This window comes from Oncorhynchus mykiss, chromosome 22 (genome assembly GCF_057628025.1).
Source record: "Oncorhynchus mykiss isolate SJ-2025 chromosome 22, ASM5762802v1, whole genome shotgun sequence".
NCBI classification, from domain to species: Eukaryota; Metazoa; Chordata; class Actinopteri; order Salmoniformes; family Salmonidae; genus Oncorhynchus; species Oncorhynchus mykiss.
Genome location: NC_143043.1, coordinates 6,814,856 through 6,837,809, shown reverse-complemented (window position 1 = coordinate 6,837,809; position 22,954 = coordinate 6,814,856). Strand labels below are relative to the sequence as shown.

The 22,954-nt window shown below is 41.9% G+C and overlaps 1 protein-coding gene across 6 annotated transcripts in view; it reads left to right on the top strand.

Moving 5' to 3' along the window:
- Positions 1–22,954, top strand: part of si:ch211-269e2.1 (cohesin subunit SA-2) — a 42,967-nt gene that overhangs the window by 6,000 nt on the left and 14,013 nt on the right. For 4 of the 6 annotated variants that reach the window (XM_021578651.3, XM_021578649.3, XM_090215177.1 and 1 more), the window contains exons 2-17: positions 149–276; positions 2,920–3,007; positions 3,554–3,718; positions 3,973–4,069; positions 4,229–4,302; positions 7,686–7,757; positions 7,956–8,160; positions 8,846–8,997; positions 9,086–9,159; positions 9,602–9,725; positions 10,156–10,254; positions 15,043–15,122; positions 15,616–15,723; positions 15,823–15,943; positions 16,027–16,144; positions 17,836–17,939. In XM_021578651.3, the coding sequence (XP_021434326.3) occupies positions 233–276; positions 2,920–3,007; positions 3,554–3,718; positions 3,973–4,069; positions 4,229–4,302; positions 7,686–7,757; positions 7,956–8,160; positions 8,846–8,997; positions 9,086–9,159; positions 9,602–9,725; positions 10,156–10,254; positions 15,043–15,122; positions 15,616–15,723; positions 15,823–15,943; positions 16,027–16,144; positions 17,836–17,939 (1,725 nt within the window). In that variant the 5' untranslated portion in view covers positions 149–232. The remainder of the gene's footprint in view (positions 1–148; positions 277–2,919; positions 3,008–3,553; positions 3,719–3,972; positions 4,070–4,228; positions 4,303–7,685; positions 7,758–7,955; positions 8,161–8,845; positions 8,998–9,085; positions 9,160–9,601; positions 9,726–10,155; positions 10,255–15,042; positions 15,123–15,615; positions 15,724–15,822; positions 15,944–16,026; positions 16,145–17,835; positions 17,940–22,954) is intronic. The other 2 variants (XM_090215178.1, XM_090215179.1) reach the window with 1 other exon arrangement.

Sequence of the window (22,954 nt, the reverse complement as noted above, 5' to 3'; positions counted from 1 at the left end):
CAATTGCCTGACAGCATGGACATGCTCTTGCCGGTATTTTTAATTTTTATATACCGAATGCACTGCAAGTCTATGGTGTAGTTGTACAGATCTTGTGCATCTGAGGATTTATTGTGATGCAGTATCTGCATGTCTCCCTTTTCAACAGCAACTCTGAAACATCACTGGACACATCTATACTCATAGCTCCACACTGAAACGCACACCGGCTCCTGTGGGATGATGTGAAGAGATGATAGCAGAACCTACAGTCACCTCCAGGTCCTCAATACAGAAGTAAGAAATATTCTTCTTAACACTATTTCATAGATGGTGTTTTAACTTTCCACTCTCCGAAACCTCTTAATCAAGCTGATTATGGAAAGATGGTAGCCAGGGTGCCTGACTGTTTCTGTTGTAAACAATGCAAATGTTTTGTCTTAGCAAATAAGACAACAACAAATTGTCTAAAGCAGAAACAGACTTGCACTCAGGCTAATGCTGTTGTCGTAGCAGTAATATATCTTATGTTGGGATTCAGTCAGTTATAGATATGCCTAGTACCTTTCCAGATGTGCGCTCAGTTGCGCAGCAGTAGATGGAATAGTTGGGTAGTTGACGATGGGCGGCTCCAGAGAGGGACTTGGTGGTGCTGAAGCCCCCGTATATACACCATAGATTACAACCATGCAACCCCTAAACTACCCAAGTAAAAAATTACTGGTGCCCCACTGGAGTTGACACCTGATATAGAAATTGTTAGATTGCGTGCACTGGAAGACTTCTCTGAACGATCATGCGATGATGGGACATGCCATACTGGCCAGACAACATCAGATAAATGGGAAAGAGGGATGCTGTTTCACTCGCTTGGCTGCTTGTTGCAGGAATTAAATTCCTCTGTTTTAATACCCAATTAAAATCAAACACTCTGTCAATTCATAAGGATATGTATGAACCTTATTAGTATAAAAATGGACAGAGCCCAGATTTAAAGTCAAACAGCAGCCTTTATTCACGAGAGTACTGCCCATTACACATTTTACCACAGGTTATAAACTGAAAATGACGTCATTAGTTTCAGTACTAGCCATTGTCATCTCCGCTGTAGTACAATGACTGTATGGTTCTCACATGTCTCTCCCTATTTAAGATAATATATGACAGAGCCAAGGTCATGCTTGTGTAGATAAGCCTTCTAGCCAGACTGGCTATAAGTACATTCATTTCTACCATGGTACAGACAGTCATTGTTCTAATTCTTGATTATATTTACACACATTATATTCAGTACTAGGATTAAAAATAAAATTCATACATATACAGTAACATAATAGTATTCTGATTAGTACATATACAGTAACATAATAGTATTCTGATTAGTACATATACAGTAACATAATAGTATTCTGATTAGTACATATACAGTAACATAATAGTATTCTGATTAGTACATATACAGTAATATAATAGTATTCTGATTAGTCAGTCCTGATTGAAATGTATACATAATTAGTCATCATTGATAAAAATTCCCTTAACACTGCTTTATCAAAGGTTTGGAATTCTGACCCAGTTTTTTTTTTTTTTATTTAACCTTTATTTAACTAAGCAAGTCCGTTAAGAACAAATTCTTATTTACAATGACTGCCTACCCTGGACAAACCCTAACCCGGACGACGCTGGGCCAATTGTGCGCCGCCCTACGGGACTCCCAATCACGGCCGGTTGTGATACAGCCTGGAACCAAACCAGGGTTTGTAGTGATGCACTGAGATGCTGTGCCAATCGGGAGCTCGAGTTGTCATGTCAACACAGCTGTCAGTGCTACGAAGCACAACCCGCTATCAGGGTTGAGAGAACGGAGACTAGCACAACAGATTATCGTACATGGTGAACCCAAACCTCTCCCTGACCAGTTTCAACATGAACTGTGCTAGCTAACATAGCTAGTTTGTTGCTAGCTTGGTTTGCTCATTGCTACAGTAGCTAGCTGCATTGGTGTTTGCAATGTCCTATTTGCTAGATAGCTAAATTGTACAGGCTGCATTTGTATATACATGCTGTTACAATAACCAAACAGTTGGATAAACAAATAATTTGTGAAACCACAATGTAATGCAGCAGATGGCATGGGGTGAGTTTAGAATCTTCGAACAAGCAGCTTTAATTTGATTGGCTGTTGCATGCCATTTTAATTGTGTTTGAGTTGCTTCATGTAACAGCAAAGTTGCTTGAGATGATGTCACCTGCAACATAAATTGTGTGAAAGTTGCATCATGTAACCCTAGCCTAAAGGCATCAGCCTGCTTCGGTTCGGCTAACTAGGCAAACCGAACGTGTGCTCGCATACTCCCTTAAAAGACCTTCGGTGAAAAAAGCGGTAATAGTACTATTTGTCCATCATGAGATGCCGTAGTCAGAATTAATCTAAAATAACTCAAGAAATGTGTCATTCCTGTTGATGTTTTTGCAGAGGAGACTGTGCAATTTTACAGCTTACTAATATGTTTTGTGCAATATTTACCAAGTGGAAAAACTTAAGATGAAAACGAGTCGTCTCTTGTTGAATGACAACAAACACTTAATTGAAGAATCCCTACTTTGGTACCAATCACCAACGGAGGGACATAGACTTCGGTTACCGACTTCGGCTTGCCTCGAGAAACAAATGTGCTCACGAACAGCCGGGAAAAACCCTTACCAAAGACACATTTTTTTTTTTGTTGAAATAAACATCACAAAATGTAATCATAATGATGCACAAACTGTTTTCGGATGGGAAGCATGCGGACGCCTTAAGGCCTGCCCATAATGCCGGCCCTCTCTATGCAGAAAATCCACTATCTACAATTGATTAAATACAGGCCTAGGTTAATCATTTTCTTAATAATGCCCTGTGTGGTAGTTGCCCAATCATTATCATCTGTGATTTCCCAGTGAGAACTTGGCTGTGGACGCAAACTCCTCTGGAGCTGTCAATCACACAGTGGACGGAGCCCGGAATGAGAACAGACAGAAGAGTTTGGTGGGTGCTGATAATTTACATATTCCAATCTCACTTCTGGTCATGTAGAATTTCAATGCTGTTCATTTACACATTGTAGAATTTCAATGCTGGTCATTTACATATAATAGGATCCACAGGAGGCTGGTGAGCGAAGGACAGGCTCATAATAATAGCTGGAATGGAGTGAATGGAATGGTATCAAACACCTAAACCATGTGTTTTGATGTGTTTGATTCAGTTCTAGGGATTATTATGAGCCCGTCCTCCCAATTAAGCTGCCGCCTGTGATCTACAATGGCACAGATAAATATTACACAGGCTACTTTACAGCCTACTACCAGGATGGGTTGTGCTTTGATTGGGGAACACTGGTGGATACTTTCTTGTTCAGTTAACATGATAATCAGATAAGGACATCAAAAATAGTTTAGTAAAGAATTTACTATGTAGACTTTGTATATAGACTTTGGGTACTCAGCCAAGAATGTTCCAGAAACAGTCTGTAAATATTCCTGTTTGGGTGTCTGTGTTTGGTTGTCGGTCTCCCTGTATTTAACCCTTCAGAGAGGGAAGAGGAGGGCACGGGGGGGCTCTGAGAATGCCAAGCGCAGACACACCAAGGTAACCAATGGCAGTCTGGGTCGGGCACAGAACAGACACCTCAAACATGGGGACATTGAGGCCGTCACATTGTTCGAGGTGGTCACCATGGGCAGGAGTGCCATGCAGGTACGAATAAACCCACTGGGCACACACTGGTTGAATCAACAATGTTTCCATGTCATTTGAATGAAATTACAGTGAACCACTGTGGAATAGATGTTGAATTTACGTCTGTGCCTAGTGGGAAGATCTATTTCTTTTTGTCATAATAATCCCTCCAACAATGCTGTATGATCTTTAGGACTTGGTTTTGTATCTGACACCTTTGTTTCTACATGTAAAGTGGGAGAGTTTGTTTTGTCTGTCTGTCTTCCCTGCAGGCTGTAGTTGATGATTGGATTGAGGCGTACATCACAGACAGAGACTCTGGCCTCCTGGACCTCATTAGCTTCTTCATCCAGTGTTCTGGTTGCAAAGGCAAGCGCACACAAACACAAAACACCCAACCCTCCCCAACACCCACCAAATGCATACATGACTAGAAGAAGTTAACTATAAGGGAATAAGTCATGTAAGGTAGTATGAGGTATTTGAATACAAGTTGTTACATACTGTAGTGTTTGTCACCCTTTCCAGGTTTGGTGACAGCTGAGATGTTCCAAAGCAGGCAGGATGATGTCATGAGGAAGATGGTGGAGGAATTGGATGAGGTGTGGGTTTGTCAGTCATTTGTGTCCTCCTCTCTGTCTACCATCTGTATTTGAAGAGTTTTGTTGCAAAATGCAATACCAACCCATTTTTCAACAACAAAAATCTGAAATGCTTACCTTTTGTGTGTAAAATATTACTGTTCTCAGAATGTATATAATACTTATATAATAATTGTTTAGCTGTTTATATATCCACTGTTTAGCAGGAATGGAATGTCCATATCATAAATATCTCTACTGTATTGATTTATTTTTTTAAATATAAAAATACTGTGAAAGGGACTGATTGAAATTTACAGGATGGTTACCTGGAGGAAAATGGTCATGCTTTTCAAGTTCTGTCAAGGGAAGGGTTTAGATTTTTTTTTTTTAATCTACTCCAGGGGAGGGCCATGTTTCTCAGTGTTTTAGAATGAGTTGCTTATTAGGCTACCTATCGGGTGTGTGCCTGATGCCGCTCCTCATCTCTGATTTTTCCACTGGGCGCTTAATATTACTCCTATAGGCTATTTAGTATGGTCTCAATCAAATTATCCATAGGCTATGACGTGCATGCTCAGAGAAGCACAGAGCAAAGTTGTATTTCCAATGAGAGCTGCTGGGATAGTGTATATAAAACTAGCCTGCCTTATACACTGCAATGGATATTCTAACCCTGAGCCCCGGCCTGCTCTGCTCTTGCTGGTCAAAAGAGGCCGACCTCTTATTCCTATTTAAGAAATAAGAGGTTGGTCCACCTGTTTGACAGACAAAGTTAGGCTATAGGCTGCTATATCCATAGATGTCAGTCAATTCCTCCACCCACCATGTGCTCTTTAAATAGCCTATATGTCAAGGGCTGTTAAGTTAAAACCAAGACTATTTGGGGGGGGTATGAGTGGGTATGCCATAGGCCTACTTTTTATTAAAGGAAACGGCAAAAAGCACAGGCCTAACCCTTGTTAGCTTAAGATTTTGAAGAAAATTAAACTGATCCGATTATATAAAGTGATCTATAACAGCGCTTTGGTCCGTGATGCTTTAATTATTGTTTAGTTTCTTTGACACTCCGAGGATAAAGCTATTCACTTTATGTAAAATAGAAGATGTTTTAACCCAGACAGCTTTTAGGGAAACACTTGTGACCTTCCCTCGTTGGGTTAAGCCACGGAAGAAGAGTAGCCAGCAGTTAAAGCATACATTTGGGGGTGGAAAGGTAGGCCTAACTTTTGAAAGTACCGTGCTCAGATTGCAAACAAGACACACTGATTTGGCATTGGAGAAATAGGATAGATGATAGATTCATGCAATGCTTTTACTTTAAAGGAGATCTTTCCGCCTTTACTCTTGCCCATGGTGGTCTGTGAACCCACAACCTTCTGACCTGCAGCCCTGTGCGCTATCAAAATTCCTAAGTTGCCATGTAATGCTTACAGGACGAAGAACAGTTTCTAAAACGGCATATCTACAGTGCCTTGCAAAAGTATTCACACCCTTGGCATTTTTCCTATTTTGTTGCATTACAACATGTAATTTAAATGGATTTTTATTTGGATTTAATGTAATGGACATACACAATAGTCCAAATTGGTGATGTGAAATGAAAAAAATTACTTAAAAAAATAATATATTTAAAAAAAAAAGGGGTGAATAAGTATTCGCCCCTAACTAAGATCTGGTGCAACCAATTACCTTCAGAAGTCACATACTTAGTTAAATGAAGTCCATCTGTGTCACATGATCTGTCACATGATCTCTCTCAGATATATATATATATATATATATATATATATATATCTGTTCTGAAAGACCCCAGAGTCTGCAACACCATCAAGCAAGCGGCACCATGAAGACCAATGAGCTCTCCAAACAGGTCAGGGACAAAGTTGTGGAGAAGTACAGTTCAGGATTGGGTTATAAAAAAATATCAGAAACTTTGAACATCACACAGAGAACCATTAAATCCATTATATAAAAAAAGAAAGAATATGGCACCACAACAAACCTGCCAAGAGTGGCTGTCCACCAAAACTCATGGACCAAGCAAGGAGGGCATTAATCAGAGGCAACAAAGAGACCAAAGATAACCTTGAAGGAGCTGCAAAGTTCCACAGCGGAGACTGGAGTATCTGTCCATAGGACCACTTTAAGCTGTACACTCCACAAAGATGGATTTACAGAAGAGTGACCAGGAAAAAGCCATTGCTTGAAGAAAAAAATAAGCAAACAAGTTTGGTGTTCGCCAAAAGGCATGTGGGAGACTCCCCAAACATATGGAAGAAGGTACTCAGATGAGACTAAAATTGAGCTTTTAGGCCATCAAGGAAAACCCAACACCTCTCATCACCTGAGAACACCATCCCCACAGTGAAGCATGGTGGTGGCAGCATCATGCTGTGGGGATGTTTGTCATCTGCAGGGACTGGGAAACTGGTAAGAATTGAAGGAATAATGGATGCCGCTAAATACAGGGAAATTCTTGAGGGGAAACCTGTTTCAGTCTTCCAGAGAGTTGAGACTGGGACAGAGGTTCACCTTCCAGCAGGACAATGACCCTAAGCATACTGCTAAAGCAACACTCAAGTGGTTTAAGGGGAAACATTTAAATGTCTTGGAATGGCCTAGTCAAAGCAACTACTTCAATCCAATTGAGAATATGTGGTATGACTTAAAGATTGCTGTGCACCAGCAGAACCCATCCAACTTGAAGGAGCTGGAGCGGTTTTGCCTAGAAGAATGGGTAAAAATCCCAGTGGCTAGATGTGCCAAGCTTATAGAGACATACCCGAAGAGACTTGCAGCTGTAATTGCTGCAAAATGTGGCTCTACAAAGTATTGACTTTGGGGGGGGGGGGTGAATAGTTATGCACGCTCATCTTCAAAGTGGTAGTATGTTGTAAATTAAATGATACTAACCCCCCAAAAAGCTATTTTAATTCCAGGTTGTAAGGCAACAAAGTAGGAAAAATGCCAAGGGGGATGAATACTTTCGGAAGCTACTGTAAGGCTCTGGTCTGTGCAAGAAGTGAGGGTTATTTTCTTAGTAGACATGTTCTCTGCTATCCACTTTCTTTAAATTATTATTTTCTGGAATAGGGGAGTGTCTTTTTTTATTATTATTTATTTTTCTTCCAAGCATTTAAGGTGAATTATATTTTGTTGACGGGAGGGCCATCCATTTTCATTTCAGAGAGGTCTGATTTTTCTCCATGTAACCCGTATGAATAACATTCAATCCCTAATTTGTACAGTTATTTTTATTAAAAAAAATATTTGTCTCATTTGACTGTGTAAACCCTAGCAGTGCTTCAAGATTATGGCAGATTATATATATATATATATACCATTTTGCAACAACATTATTATTTCTCTGAAATTAACTCTGAAATAATTGTGTGTGTCAGGGTTCGGGGCTGCAGTATAAGAAATTCCTGGCCTTCCCCTGGATCCTCACAGTCACGTGGCCCATGGACATGGTCAGTTTCAGATACGAATTTACATTTTAAGAAATTAAAGCACTTTACGAATCTAGTTCCCCATTTTCATGTTAAGTCCCGCACTTCAAGTTTAGTCAAGTTCAAGTTTTCATAGCTACCAATATTCCCTCACTTAGTTTCGCTCTCTCTGTGTCTCTTTCCATCTCTCTCTGTGTGTTTGTGCGTCTGTCTGTGTAGGACAGTGGGGAATATCCTCTCACCATGTCTGGTCCGTACTGGCGCCGGTTCCGTGGTGAGTTCTGTGAGTTTGTGTCGGTGTTGGTAACCCAGTGTCAATACAATGTGATCTTTGACAGCTACCTCATGGACACACTCATCTCTCTGCTCACCGAGCTGTCCGACTCCCGTGTACGAGCCTTCAGACACACCTGCACATTGGCAGGTAACAAAAACACATACACTGGCAGCGCGCGCACACACACACCCCTGCACTCTGGCAGATGTCACACACGCATGGCAAAGCACCTCTAAAGATGCCCAAGGTGTGTGTGTGTGAAATATCAAATGGCTTTATTGTTGACGTCTGAAGTGTGAAACTACTAATGACTCAATAATTCATGCCTTCTGGGAATGTTATAACGTCCGAAAGTTATGGGCGGAGTTGGAAAGATGGGTGTCAGAAGTATTACAATGTAAATGTACTCTTTAATCTGTCTGCATATTTCAAGATGGTCATATGAGGGTGCAGTGAGATACCCAATGGGTTGGACAATACTTTTCTCATTAATCAGAAAGAAAAAAATATATCTTTAAACTGGAAATGTTCCAATCCTCTGTTGTTCACACAATGGAAAGATCAAATGCTTTACAATCTAAAAATGGAAAGTGTGGGCGACAGATTTTGAGGCCATGTGGCGAAAAGTGGTACGGGAGCTGGAGATGTGGGTCTTGGCAGGTGTGATGTAGTTGTTGTTTGTATGATGTCGTCGTTTGTATGTGTATGTTTTATATTGATTGTATTTAATCATATTAAAAAAAATAGTGCAATAGAGCAAGGAGTTGCAGCTGTAGCAACCTCCACCAGGATGTTGAATCTGTATGACCTCCTCCTGTTGTGACCCCCATAGCAATGAAGTTGCTAAGCTCTCTGATTGGAGTAGCCCTTAGTCTGAGTGTGAGTATAGAGAACAGCCAGAGACTGGGCGAGGTGGAGAGAACCAAGACATCAGGAAGACGCAACTCACCAAGACTGGAGAGAATACACAGGAAGACCACAGAGGTGAGTGTGTGTGTGTCAGTGCAGGTTGTGTGTGTGTGTGTGTGTGTGTGTGTTATGTCACACCACATTTTACATGTAACTTCTTCAGCTGCAGGATAGAAGGGTGGAGATAGAAAACATGATGGATGCCATATTCAAAGGAGTCTTCCTGAAGAGATACCGGTAAGCATGCTGTTTACTCTACTCACCCCATTTGTGTTTTCAATCAGACCTGGATTGAAAGATTTCTTATATTACTTTCAAATGCATTTTCAAAATAAGTTATTTAGACAGTTGAAGTAGACTATTGAAATGTTGTTGGAAATAAATTTGGTAAGTATTGGCATGTACTATATTACATCTACAGTAAGTTTGGACACACCTACTCATTCAAGGATTTTTATTTTATTTTTACTATTTTCTACATTGTAGAACAATAGTGAAGACATCAAAACTATAAAATAACACATGGAATCTTGTAGTAATCAAACAAGTGAGATTCTTTAAAGTAGCCACCCTTTGCCTTGATGACAGCATTGCACACTGTTGGCATTCTAGGTGTGTCAACTTTTGACTGATACTGTACTTGTAATAAAAGTAATTATTTATATTTTGTCTTTTGTAGGGATGTGCTCCCAGAGATCCGGTCCATGTGTATGGAAGAGCTGGCTGTATGGATGAAACTTTACAGTCCAGTGTTTCTGACTGACAGCTACCTCAAATACATGGGCTGGATGATGCATGACAAGGTAAGCAACAACAACCACCACAACAAAAACATGTAGCCTGCACAAAGACACATTTAGTTAGGAGTCTTGGTTCATTAACTTTTAGCTTAACCATCTTTACTTGCAGAAACAAAGGCTTGTTGAAGTTTTAAGTCAGTGTGTCCTTTTGTGTAATTTGTTTTCCGTTAGAACACGTTATTTTGTTGTCACAATTGCAGAATCTAACCAGATGTTGCAAGGTGTTAGCTGATGTCACTCTCCCTGAGCTCTAAAGTGAACTGCTCAAGGTGTGACAGGATAGCTTCTTGGTTTGCAGTTCTCTTCAAGTGACGATGTGTTGTGCAGAGGATGCTGGGATCATGTCCTGGCTGAGGAGGACAGGGACAGAATTCCCTCTGTTACACATAAACACAATTTTAAACTGTACACACACTCTTCCCCTTCCCCCTAGCTACCTGACGTGCGTCTGAAGTGTGTGTTGGGGCTACAGGGTCTGTATGGAGACCCGCTCCTCCTGCCCAAACTAGACCTCTTCAACAGCCGCTTCAAGGTACAGTGTGTGTGTGTGTGTGTGTGTGTGTGTGTGTGTGTGTGTACAGTACATGTGCCTGTGCACGACCCAGTGTGTGTGTGTGAGTATACTGTATGTGCGTGCTTGTTTGTGTGGGTAGATGCATGCGTGTTAAATGGGAAATCCGCTGTTGCTACATGTATTTAACACTACCGTTCAAAGGTTTGGGGTCACTTAGACATTTCCTAGTTTTTTTAAAGAAAAGCTTTTGTCCATTTAAAATAACATAAGTGATCAGAAATACATTGTTAATGTTGTAAATTACTATTGTAGCTGGAAACGGCAGATTTTCTTTATGGAATATCTACATAGGTGTACAGAGGCCCATTATCAGCAACCACTCCTGTGTTCCAATGGCACGTTGTGTTAGCTAATCCAATTTTATCATTTTTAAAAGGCTAATTGATCATTAGAAAACCCTTTCGCAATTGTTAGAACAGCTGAAAACTCTTGTTCTGATTTAAAGAAGCAATAAAACTGTCCTTCTTTAGACTAGTTGAGTATCTGGAGCATCAGCATTTGTGGGTTGATTACAGGCTCAAATGGCCAGAAACAAAGACCTTTCTTCTGAAACTCGCCAGTCTATTCTTGTCCTGAGAAATGAAGGCCAGCATCCCGGAGTCGTCTCTTCACTATTGACGTTTTAGACTGATGTTTTGCGGGTACTATTTAATGAAGCTGGCAATTGAGGACTTGTGAGACGTCTGTTTCTCAAACTAGACACTCAAATGTACTTATCCTCTTGCTCAGTTGTGCACTAGGGTCTCCCACACTTTCTATTCTGATTAGAGCCAGTTTACGCTGTTCTGTGAAGAGAGTAGTGCACACCGTTGTACGAGATCTTCAGTTTCTTGGCAATTTCTCGCATGGAATAGCCTTCATTTCTCAGAACAAGAATAGGCTGACGAGTTTCAAAAGAAAGTTGGGTCGGCAGGTACCCTAGTGGTTAGAGCATTGGACTAGTAACCGAAAGGTTGCAAGATCGAATCCCTGAGCTGACAAGGTAAAAATCTGTTGTTCTGCCCCTGAACAAGGCAGTTAACCCACTGTCCCTAGGCTGTCATTTAAAATAAGATTTTTTTCTTAACTGACTTGCCTGGTAATGTAAAGGTAAAATAAAAAAGCTATTTGTTTCTAGCCATTTTGAGCCTGTAATCAAACCCACAAATGCTGATGCTCCAGATACTTCACTAGTCTAAAGGTCCGTTTTATTGCTGTGTTTCAGCTGTGCTAACATAATTGCAAAAGGGTTTTCTAATGATCAATTAGCCTTTTAAAATGATAAACTTGGATTAGCTAACACATCGTGCCATTGGAACACAGGAGTGATGGTTGCTGATAATGGGCCTCTGTACGTGTATGTAGATATTCCATTAAAAATCAGCCGTTTCCAGCTACAATAGTCATTTACAACATTAATGATGTCTACACTGTATTTCTTATCAATTTGATGATATTTTAATCGGCAAAAACAAGGACATTTCTAAGTGACCCCACATTTTTGAATGGTAGTGTATGTACAGTACCAGTTAAAAGTTTGGACACACCCACTTTATTTTTGTAGAATAATATTGAAGACATCAAAACTATAAAATAACACATGGAATCATGTAGTAACCAGAAAAGTATTAAACACATTCTTCAAAGCAGCCACCCTTTGCCTTGATGACAGTTTTGCACACTCTTGGCATTCTCTCAACCAACTTCACCTGGAATGCTTTTCCAACAGTCTTGAACGAGTTCCCACATATGCTGAGCGCTTGTTGGCTGCTTTTCTTTCACTCTGCAGTCCAATTCATCCCAAACCATCTCAATTGGGTTGAGGTTGGCTGATTGTGGAGGTCTGATGCAGCACTCCATCACTCTCCCTTCTTGGTCTAATAGCCCTTACACAGCCTGGTGGTGTGTTGAGTCATTGTCCTGTTGAAAAACAAATGACACTAAGTGCAAACCAGATGGGATGGCATATCGCTGCAGAATGCTGTGGTAGCCTTGCTGGTTAAGTGTACCTTGAATTCTAAATAAAGACACGCTGGTTGGAACCCAAAATCTCAAATTTGGACTCATCAGAACAAAGGACAGATTTCCTCCGGTCTAATGTCTTTTGCTCATGTTACTTGGCCCAAGCAAGTCTCTTCTTCTTATTGGTGTCCTTTTGTATTGGTTTCTTTTCAGAAGTTCGACCATGATGGCCTGATTCACGAAGTCTGTTCTGAACAGTTGATGTTGAGATGTCTGTTACTTGAACTGTGAAGCATTTAATTATGTCTTAAAGTAATGATGGACTGTCATTTTGTCTTTGCTTATTTAAGCTGTTCTTGCTATAATATGGACTTGGTCTTTTATCAAATAGGGTTATTTTCTGTATACCACCCCACACAACGGATTGCCTCAAATGCATTAAGTACCTTCTCCACTATGCAATCTGGTTTCCAAGCTGGTCATGGGTGCACCTCAGCCACGCTCAAGGTCCTAAATGATATCATAATTGCCATCAATAAAAGATAGCACTGTGCAGCCGTCTTCATCGACCTGGCCAAGGCTTTCGACTGTCATTCTTATCGGCAGACTCAATAGCCTTGGTTTCTCTAATGACTGCCTCGCCTTGTTCACCAACTACTTCTCAGATATAGTTCAGTGTGTAAAATCGGAGGGCCTGTTGTCCGGACCTCTGGCAGTCTCTATGGGGTTGCCACAGGGTTCAAATCTCGGGCCGACTCTTTTCTCTGTATATATCAATTGTGTCGCTCTTGCTGCTGGTGATTCTCTGATCCACCTATACGCAGACGACACCATTCTGTATATATTTGGCCCTTTGGACACTGTGTTAACAAACCTCCAAACGAGCTTCAATGCCATACAACACTCCTTCTGTGGCCTCCAACTGCTTTTAAATCCTAGTAAAACGTAATGCATGCTCTTCAACCGATTTGCTGCCCCCACACGCCCGCCCGACTAGCATCACTACTCTGGACGGTTCTGACCTAGAATATGTGGACAACTACAAATACCTAGGTGTCTAGCTAGACTGCAAACTCGCCTTCCAGACTCATATTAAACATCTCCAATCGAAAATCAAATCTAGAATCGACTTTCTATTTCTCAACAAAGCTTCCTTCACGTACGCCGCCAAACTTACCCTAGTAAAACTGACTATCCTACCGATCCTCGACTTCGGCGATGTCATCTACAAAATAGCTTCCAACACTCTACTCAGCAACTGGATGCAGTCTATCACAGTACCATACGTTTTTATTACCAAAGCCCCTTATACCACCCACCACTGCAACCTTTATGCTCTAGTCGGCTGGCCCTCGCTACATATTCGTCGCCAGACCCACTGGCTCCAAGTCATCTATAAGTCTATGCTAGGTAAAGCTCCGCCTTATCTCAGCTCACTGGTCACGATAACAACACCCACCCGTAGCACGCTCTCCAACAGGTATATCTCACTGGTCATCCCCGTAGCCAACACCTCCTTTGGTCGCCTTTCCTTCCAGTTCTCTGCTGCCAGTGACTGGAACGAATTTCAAAAATCGCTGAAGCTGGAGACTTATATTTCCCTCACTAACTTTAAACATCAGCTAACCGATCACTGCAGCTGTACATAGCCCATCTGTCAATAACCCACCCAATTTACCTACCTCATCCCAATATTGTTTTTATTTACTTTTCTTCTCTTTTGCATATCAGTATTTCTACTTGCACATCATCTGCTCATCTATCACTCCAGTGTTAATTTGCTAAATTGTAATTACTTTGCTACTATGGCCTATTTATTGCCTTACCTCCTCACGCCATTTGCAAACACTGTATATAGTCTTTTTCTATTTTTTTTTCTATTGTGTTATTGACTGTACGCTTGTTTATTCCATGTGTAACTCTGTGTTGTTTGTCGCACTGCTTTTCTTTATCTTGGCCAGGTCGCTGTTGTAAATTAGAACTTATTCTCAACTAGCTTACCTGGTTAAATAAAGGTGAAATAATGAAAAAAATATATGGCCTATTTGGGGCCTCCCGGGTGGCGCAGTGGTCTAAGGCACTCCTGCACAGTGCTAGCTGTGCAACCAGAGACTCTGGGTTTGAGCCCAGGCTCTGTCGCAGCCGGCCGCGACCGGAAGGCCCATGTGGCGGCGCACAATTGGCCTAGCGTCGTCCGGGTTAGCGAGGGTTCGGCCGACAGGGATATCCTTGTCTCATCGTGCACTAGCGAATCCTCTGGCGGGCTGAGCACAGTGCGCGCTGACCAGGTCGCTAGGTGTACGGTGTTTCCTCCGACACATTGGTGTGGCTGGCTTCGGGGTTGAATGCGCGCTGTGTTAAGAAGCAGTAATTAAAAAAAAACAATTTTTAAATAATTTTGCACGCCCAATTTTTCAGTTTTTGATTTGTTAAAAAAGTTTGAAATATCCAATAAATGTCGTTCCACTTCATGATTGTGTCCCACTTGTTGTTGATTCTTCACAAAAAAATACAGTTTTATATCTTTATGTTTGAAGCCTGAAATGTGGCAAAAGGTCGCAAAGTTCAAGGGGGCCGAATACTTTCGCAAGGCACTGTATGTGTTATATCAGTGTTGATGTTTTCACTATTCTACGTTGTAGAAAATAGTCAAAATAAAGAAAATCCCTGGAATGATTAGGTGTGTCCAAACTTTTGACTGGTACTGTGTGTGTGTGTGTGTGTCAGCTTTATTCTAAAACAGAGGCTTCGTTGTCATTTCAACTGCAGATTTCCCCTTTTAACTGTGCTATCTGATCTCTACAGGACAGGATGATCTCTATGACTCTGGACAAGGACCACGAGGTGGCAGTTCAGACCCTGAGACTACTCATACTCATCTCCCAGTGAGTCATTGTCTCTCTTTTACACACACAAACACACAAACTATCCAGAGACATATACAGTATTTATTGGGTTTGGTCATTGCTGTTTCTGTCTGAACATTCAGAGAGCGTCCAGAATCTCCTCGTTTGTTAGGTTATAATTGATGCTTTTGAGTTGCGCTGTTTATTTCTGAAAACTTTCAAATCCTCAAATGTCGAGTGAAAGTGAATATGAAATGTGTTGACACCACAACACAGAGACTTGGATACACATTATCATGAATGCCACTCGGTCAAAATGAATGTTCAATTCGCTGCTTGTTTGCAGCGGGTCATTTCACGGGGAATTGTCGGAGGCGCTCTCGTATTGTTACGTCACCAAAAGTTTGAGGATAAAGGTGCTAATATGACATCCATTCTAAAATACTTAATCAACTTCCCCTCCTCTCTTTGGTCATCGCCCCTTCTTTCCTTTTCTTTCTCTCTCCAACCCCCCCCTTCCCCTACCTCTCAGGTCAGCTGATGAGGTTATTAATCCTGAGGACTATAAGCAGCTGTTCCAGTTGGTGTACTCCTCACATCGTCCTCTGGCTACCACCGCAGGAGAGCTGCTCTACACACGGTCAGTGCAGTGGGTTGGCCATAGACCATATACATTAGCTGGGGTATCTATAATAGTGAGAGTAAGTGAATGGGGTGACATTCTCATCTCTGCTGTCAGGCTGCTCAGCTCCCCTACTCCGGCACCTGACCTCAGAGAGGGGGCGAGTGAGCAGGACACACACACACAGCTGACGACAGCCAGAGTGAGGGCTCTGCTGCACTTCTACCAGGACAGTGAGGTAAGAGAAAGTGCCTGTGTTGGTATGTATTCTGTTTCTACATCAGCACAGGTGGACAGTGAATGTGTGTATTCTCTTTCTAGCTCCATCAGCATGTAGTATACCTGGTAGACAGTCTGTGGGACTGCGCTGGTGCCATGCTGAAGGACTGGTCATCTCTTACCTCGTTACTGCTACAGGACCCCTCCACTCAGGATGCAGGTCAGTGTGTGTCAGGGTTTCCGTTAGCCGGTAACAGCCGGCATTTGGCCAATAAATAAAATTGTAGTTGGTCAAAATAAATCCCAGATTTGGCTTCCTATCATACACCACCATTCTCTCACTCCTTTTGCGCTGCCTGACATGCCCGCTCCTGCTGCTGAGGAAAGTGAGAGAGGAGCCCTGGCCTTGGCTACTGTTGATTGTGAAGATGGAGGCATCTTTCCTTGACGTAAACAAAAATTAGAGGAAAAAGAGTATGCCGAAAGATAGTATGGTTTAGAAACTCAGTGGTATGCCTATAGTGAAACGCCTACAAGGGAAATGTCTGAGAAGAATGTTGCCGTTGCCAAATGCAGACTACTGTGTGCAACTCGCTATCCAGGTAGGATGTAATTTTGGAACTTTTATTTATTTTTGTATTTATAATTTATATTATTATTATTATTATTATTATTATTATTATTATTATTATTGTTGTATAGTATTGTTATTGTAGGCATGTTTATTCATCTAATTCAGTTGAAATATACAAAATGAGTTTTGTTTCATTCTGTTGAGTCATTTTTGTTGGCAAAATTATATTTGATCTGTCTTTTTTAAATGGTGTGGTTCGTATATAGTTAAGTTACAAGTAGGCCTGTTGTAGAATAAATATTATTGATCTCAGCCTATTGATGTCATTTGTTGGGTACGGTAGGCACTAGCCTTTTGTTGGTAATTGCTGCAATATAGCCTGTTCCAAACTTTTAACTAGTTCATAAGTGTTTTGTTTCATTCTGTTGAGCCATTTTCTTTGGCTAAAATATGTTCCAACCAATGTTTGCCGCAATATAATAAATGCTCATATTTTCCCTATAAACAATAGCTTGGCTTGACTTTTGATATTGTACGTTTTGGTGTGGCTATTAAGCTGTTGCTTCACTAACTTCTTCTCCATTTCGTCCGCACTATTCACCGTCATTTCCGACCTCTTGTCCCTTCGTCCAAAATCGTTGCCAGGCTTCGCTTGCCCCGCCATCCTCTTGTTTTGAATCTGAAGCACTTCCTGGTCATGATTTTTTGGGGAATACTTCATAATAAGAGTCCTGTCCTGTAATTAATAATTTCAATTTTTTTTAAATATACACACTTATTGACATCTTATACTAGTTATTAAACAATAATTTCTATTTCATAAGTAATTATGTGATTTATTTTAATTAGATTTTCAAGCCTACATGTTTAACAATGTGTGTGTACTCCAATGACTATGTTGTGCTCCTATCATCTATGTCAACACCCCTGTAGTTCTTTGCTTACACCCACACTCTGAGCCACATGACATCAGCATCTGATTTAGAACTGGGAAAACCAGGGATGGTGTCCAGAATGGCACCCTAATATGGAGTATTAGCCAGGGAATAGTGCTGTTTTGAATAAATGGTGTCTATTGCTCTCTCCTTGGTTAATTCAGGTTTAGCCTTCAAAGAGAGTTTTAACTTGCAGTCACGTTTAACCTAACGCACAACTGAGCGCTAAACTAGCAACGGTTTCATATTTGTTCTAAACACCAGCTAAATTAGCCTATGCTAAGTGACAGAGCAATAGCACCAGAGGGTGTATGCAGAGTGCAAAAGCTGTCTGTCCTGTAACATGCATTTGTGTGTTTGTTTCTATGTGTGCATCATATCATATGATGTGTGTGTCCTCAGATCTGAGTGCTGGAGAGCAGTCTCTGGTTGTAGAGTTATTGGTGGCATCAGTGCGTCAGGCAGTAGAGGGACCCCTGCTGGCGGGAAGGAGCACATGCAAGAAGGTCAGTGTGTTGTAGAAGCTGAAGTGCAATTACCATTATCACCCATTCTTCTTGACGTATGGACTCGTTTACTCCCCCACAAGGATTTAAGAACATTGGATTGGTAATAGTGTACACCATATTTATTACACCTCCAACCTAACGCTTTGAGTAAGTGCACTCTTTGGGGAGAAGATTAGGGAGTCAGACTACAGCCGAGAACTACCCTGTTTGGAAATGCTTCTTTCACATGATTGGATGGGTAAATGCTGGATGAAACCCTTGCTTTTAGTTGTATCTGTGATTATGTTTTTGGCCTTAAAATATGAACTCAGCAAAAAAAAAGAAACTGTCAACTGCATTTATCTTCAGCAAACTTAACATGTGTAAATATTTGAATGAACATAACAAGATTCAACAACTGAGACATAAACTGAACAAGTTCCACAGACCTGTGACTAACAGAAATTGAATAATGTGTCCTGAACAAAGGGGGGGGGTCAAAATAACAGTCAGTATCTGGTGTGGCCACCAGCTGCACGAAGTACTGCAGTGCATCTCCTCCTCATGGACTGTACCAGATTTGCCAGTTCTTGCTGTGAGATGTTACCCCACTCTTCTACCAAGGCACCTGCAAGTTCCTGGACATTTCTGGGGGGGAATGGCCCTCACCCTCTGATCCAACAAGTCCTAGACGTGCTCAATGAGATTGACATCCGGGCTCTTCGCTGGCCATGGCAGAACACTGACATTCCTGTCTTGCAGGAAATCACGCACAGAACGAGCAGTATGGCTGGTGGCATTGTCATGCTGGAGGGCCATGTCAGGATGAGCCTGCAGGAAGAGTAGCACATGAGGGGGGAGGATGTCTTCCCTGTAATGCACAGTGTTGAGATTGCCTGCAATGACAACGAGCTCAGTCCGATTATGCTGAGACACACCACCCCAGACCATGACGGACCCTCCACCTCCAAATCGATTCCGCTCCAGAGTACAGGCCTCGGTGTAATGCTCATTCCTCCAACGATAAACGCGAATCCGACCATCACCTCTGGTTAGACAAATCTGCGACTCGTCTGTGAAGAGCAATTTTTGCCAGTCCTGTCTGGTCCAGCGACGGTGGGATTGCCAATATAGGCAACGTTGTTGCCGGTGATGTCTGGTGAGGACCTGCCTTTTCAACAGGCCTAAAAGCCCTCTGTCCAGCCTCTCTCAGCCTATTGCGGACAGTCTGAGCACTGATGGAGGGATTGTGCATTCCTGGTGTAACTCGAGCAGTTGTTGTTGCCATCCTGTACCTGTACCGCAGGTGTGATGTTCGGATGTAACGATCCTGTGCAGGTGTTGTTACACGTGGTCTGCCACTGCGAGGATGATCAGCTGTCCGTCCTGTCTCCCTGTATGGCTGTCTTAGGTGTCTCGCAATTTATTGCCCTGGCCACATCTGCGGTCCTCATGCCTCCTTGGAGCATGCCTAAGGCACGATTACGCAGATGAGCAGGGACCCGTGGCATCTTTATTTTGGTGTTTTTCAGAGTCAGTAGAAAGGCCTCTTTAGTGTCCTAAGGTTTCATAACTGTGACCATAATTGCCTACCGTCTGTGAGCTGTTAGTGTCTTAATGACCGTTCCACAGGTGCATGTACATTAATTGTTATTGTTCAACAAGCATGGGAAACGGTGTTTAAACCCTTTACAATGAAGACATTTGGATTTTTACAAATTATATTTGAAAGACAGGGTCCTGAAAAAGGGACATTTCTTTTTTTTTTTTTAGCTGAGTTTATATATTTTGGCCTTTTTCGTTGAACAGAAATACATTTATGTAATACAACTTGTTTTATTGCTCTCTTACAAATCCTTTCTGGAATGATGTTCAAGAATGAGTATCACTTAAATGTCAAGGCTTACATGATTTTATATTGTACTGATTACAGTGGCAAATATACACTGCTCAAAAAATAAAGGGAACACTTAAACAACACAATGTAACTCCAAGTCATCAAATTCACACTTCTGTGAAATCAAACTGTCCACTTAGGAAGCAACACTGATTGACAATAAATTTCACATGCTGTTGTGCAAATGGCATAGACAACAGGTGGAAATTATAGGCAATTAGCAAAACACCCCCAATAAAGGAGTGGTTCTGCAGGTGGTGACCACAGACCACTTTTCAGTTCCTATGCTTCCTGGCGGATGTTTTGGTCACTTTTGAATGCTGGCGGTGCTTTCACTCTAGTGGTAGCATGAGACGGAGTCTACAACCCACACAAGTGGCTCAGGTAGTGCAGCTCATCCAGGATGGCACATCAATGCGAACTGTGGCAAGAAGGTTTGCTGTGTCTGTCAGCGTAGTGTCCAGAGCATGGAGGCGCTACCAGGAGACAGGCCAGTACATCAGGAGACGTGGCAGAGGTCGTAGGATGGCAACAACCCAGCAGCAGGACCGCTAACTCCGCCTTTGTGTAAGGAGGAGCAGGAGGAGCACTGCCAGAGCCCTGCAAAATGACCTCCAGCAGGCCACAAATGTGCATGTGTCTGCTCAAACGGTCAGAAACAGACTCCATGAGGGTGGTAATGAGGGCCCGACGTCCACAGGTGGGGGTTGTGCTTACAGCCCAACACCGTGCAGGACGTTTGGCATTTGCCAGAGAACACCAAGATTGGCCAATTCGCCACTGGCGCCCTGTGCTCTTCACAGATGAAAGCAGGTTCACACTGAGCACGTGACAGACGTGACAGAGTCTGGAGATGCCATGGAGAACGTTCTGCTGCCTGCAACATCCTCCAGCATGACCTGAATTTATTTGCAAATTATGGTGGAAAATAAGAAAAGTTTATCTCAATACTTTGTTATATACCCTTTGTTGGCAATGACAGAGGTCAAACGTTTTCTGTAAGTCTTCAAGGTTTTCACACACTGTTGCTGGTATTTTGGCCCATTCCTCCATGCAGATCTCCTCTAGAGCAGTGATGTTTTGGGGCTGTTGCTGGGCAACACAGACTTTCAACTCCCTCCAAAGATTTTCTATGGGGTTGATCTGGAGACTGGCTAGGCCACTCCAGGTCCTTGAAATGCTTCTTACGAAGCCACTCCTTCGTTGCCCGGGCGGTGTGTTTGGGATCATTGTCATGCTGAAAGACCCAGCCACGTTTCTTCTTCAATGCCCTTGCTGATGGAAGGAGGTTTTCACTCAAAATATCACGATACATGGCCCCATTCATTCTTTCCTTTACACGGATCAGTCGTCCTGGTCCCTTTGCAGAAAAACAGCCCCAAAGCATGATGTTTCCACCCCCATGCTTCACAGTAGGTATGGTGTTCTTTGGATGCAACTCTGCATTCTTTGTCCTCCAAACACGACAAGTTGAGTTTTTACTAAAAAGTTATATTTTGGTTTCATCTGACCAAATGACATTCTCCCAATCTTCTGGATCATCCAAATGCTCTCTAGCAAACTTCAGACGGGCCTGGACATGTACTGGCTTAAGCAGGGGGACACGTCTGGCACTGCAGGATTTGAGTCTCTGGCAGCGTAGTGTGTTACTGATGGTAGGCTTTGTTACTTTGGTCCCAGCTCTCTGCAGGTCATTCCCCCGTGTGGTTCTGGGATTTTTGCTCACGGTTCTAAAATTTTGTTTCTGGTGTCCTTTGACAGCTCTTTGGTCTTGGCCATAGTGGAGTTTGGAGTGTGACTGTTTGAGGTTGTGGACAGGTGTCTTTTATACTGATAACAAGTTCAAACAGGTGCCATTAATACAGGTAACAAGTGGAGGACAGAGGAGCCTCTTAAAGAAGAAGTTACAGGTCTGTGAGAGCCAGAAATCTTGCTTGTTTGTAGGTGACCAAATACTTATTTTCCACCATAATTTGCAAATAAATTATAAAAATAAAAAAAATCCTACAATTACAGGCCTCTCATCTTTTTAAGTGGGAGAACTTGCACAATTGGTGGCTGACTAAATACTTTTTTGCCCACTGTATATACAACAATGAAGCCCAGGTGTGACTGAGGGGCTGGTGCACGTAACAATGGTGACAGGTGTGCGTAATAATGATTACCCAGGTGACCTAGAGCGCCAGAGAGCGGGTATACTGTACATGACAATGTCTAGATAATTTATTCTGTTATCGCCCCTATGTAGGTGGTTTCTGGCCACAGGTTCAGAAATGGTAAAAGAATCCCAACATTCACTTAAAATTAACCTTATAAATTGCAGTGTTGGGCGATTTGGAAAGCCATAAGTCAATAAATAATATAATACTCGTAGGAAAGCTCATGATCTGTGCATACTATACGATTAGAAAGGTTAAAAATGTATGTAAAACATCACAGCACAATTGAAAATATATGGCACATGGAAACCAAACGAGGGTGGTCTATGGTGATACAGTAGGTGGGATGTGCTGAGAGTGGCTGAGGGTTGGGATTAAAGAGTTTATGTTCAGTAATGTATTATTGTTATGTGAATGCTTTATATAAAAGTACCATGTACCAAAATGTGTATGTACAGTACAAAGTCAAATGTTGACACAACTACTCATTCAAGGGTTTTTCTTTATTTTTACAATGTTTTACATTGTTGAATAATAGTGAAGACATCAAAACTATGAAATAACATATGGAATCATGTAGTAACCAAAGTTGTTAAACACGTTAAACATTTTTATATTTGGTATTCTTCAAAGTAGCCACCCTTTGCCTTGACAGCTTTGTACACTTTTGGCATTCTCTCAACCAGCTTCATGAGGTAGTCACCTGGAATGCTTTTCCAACAGACTTGAAGGAGTTCCCACATATGATGAGCACTTGTTGGCTACTGTTTCTTCAGTCTGTGGCTCAACTCACCCCAAACCAACTCCTTTGGGTTGAGGTCGGGTGATTGTGGAGGCCAGGTCATCTGACGCAGCACTCAATCACTCTCCTTCTTGGTCAAATAATAGCAATTACACAGCCTTGAGGTGTGTTTTGGGTCATTGTCCTATTGAAAAACAAATGATAGTCCCACCAAGCGCAAACCAGATGACATGGC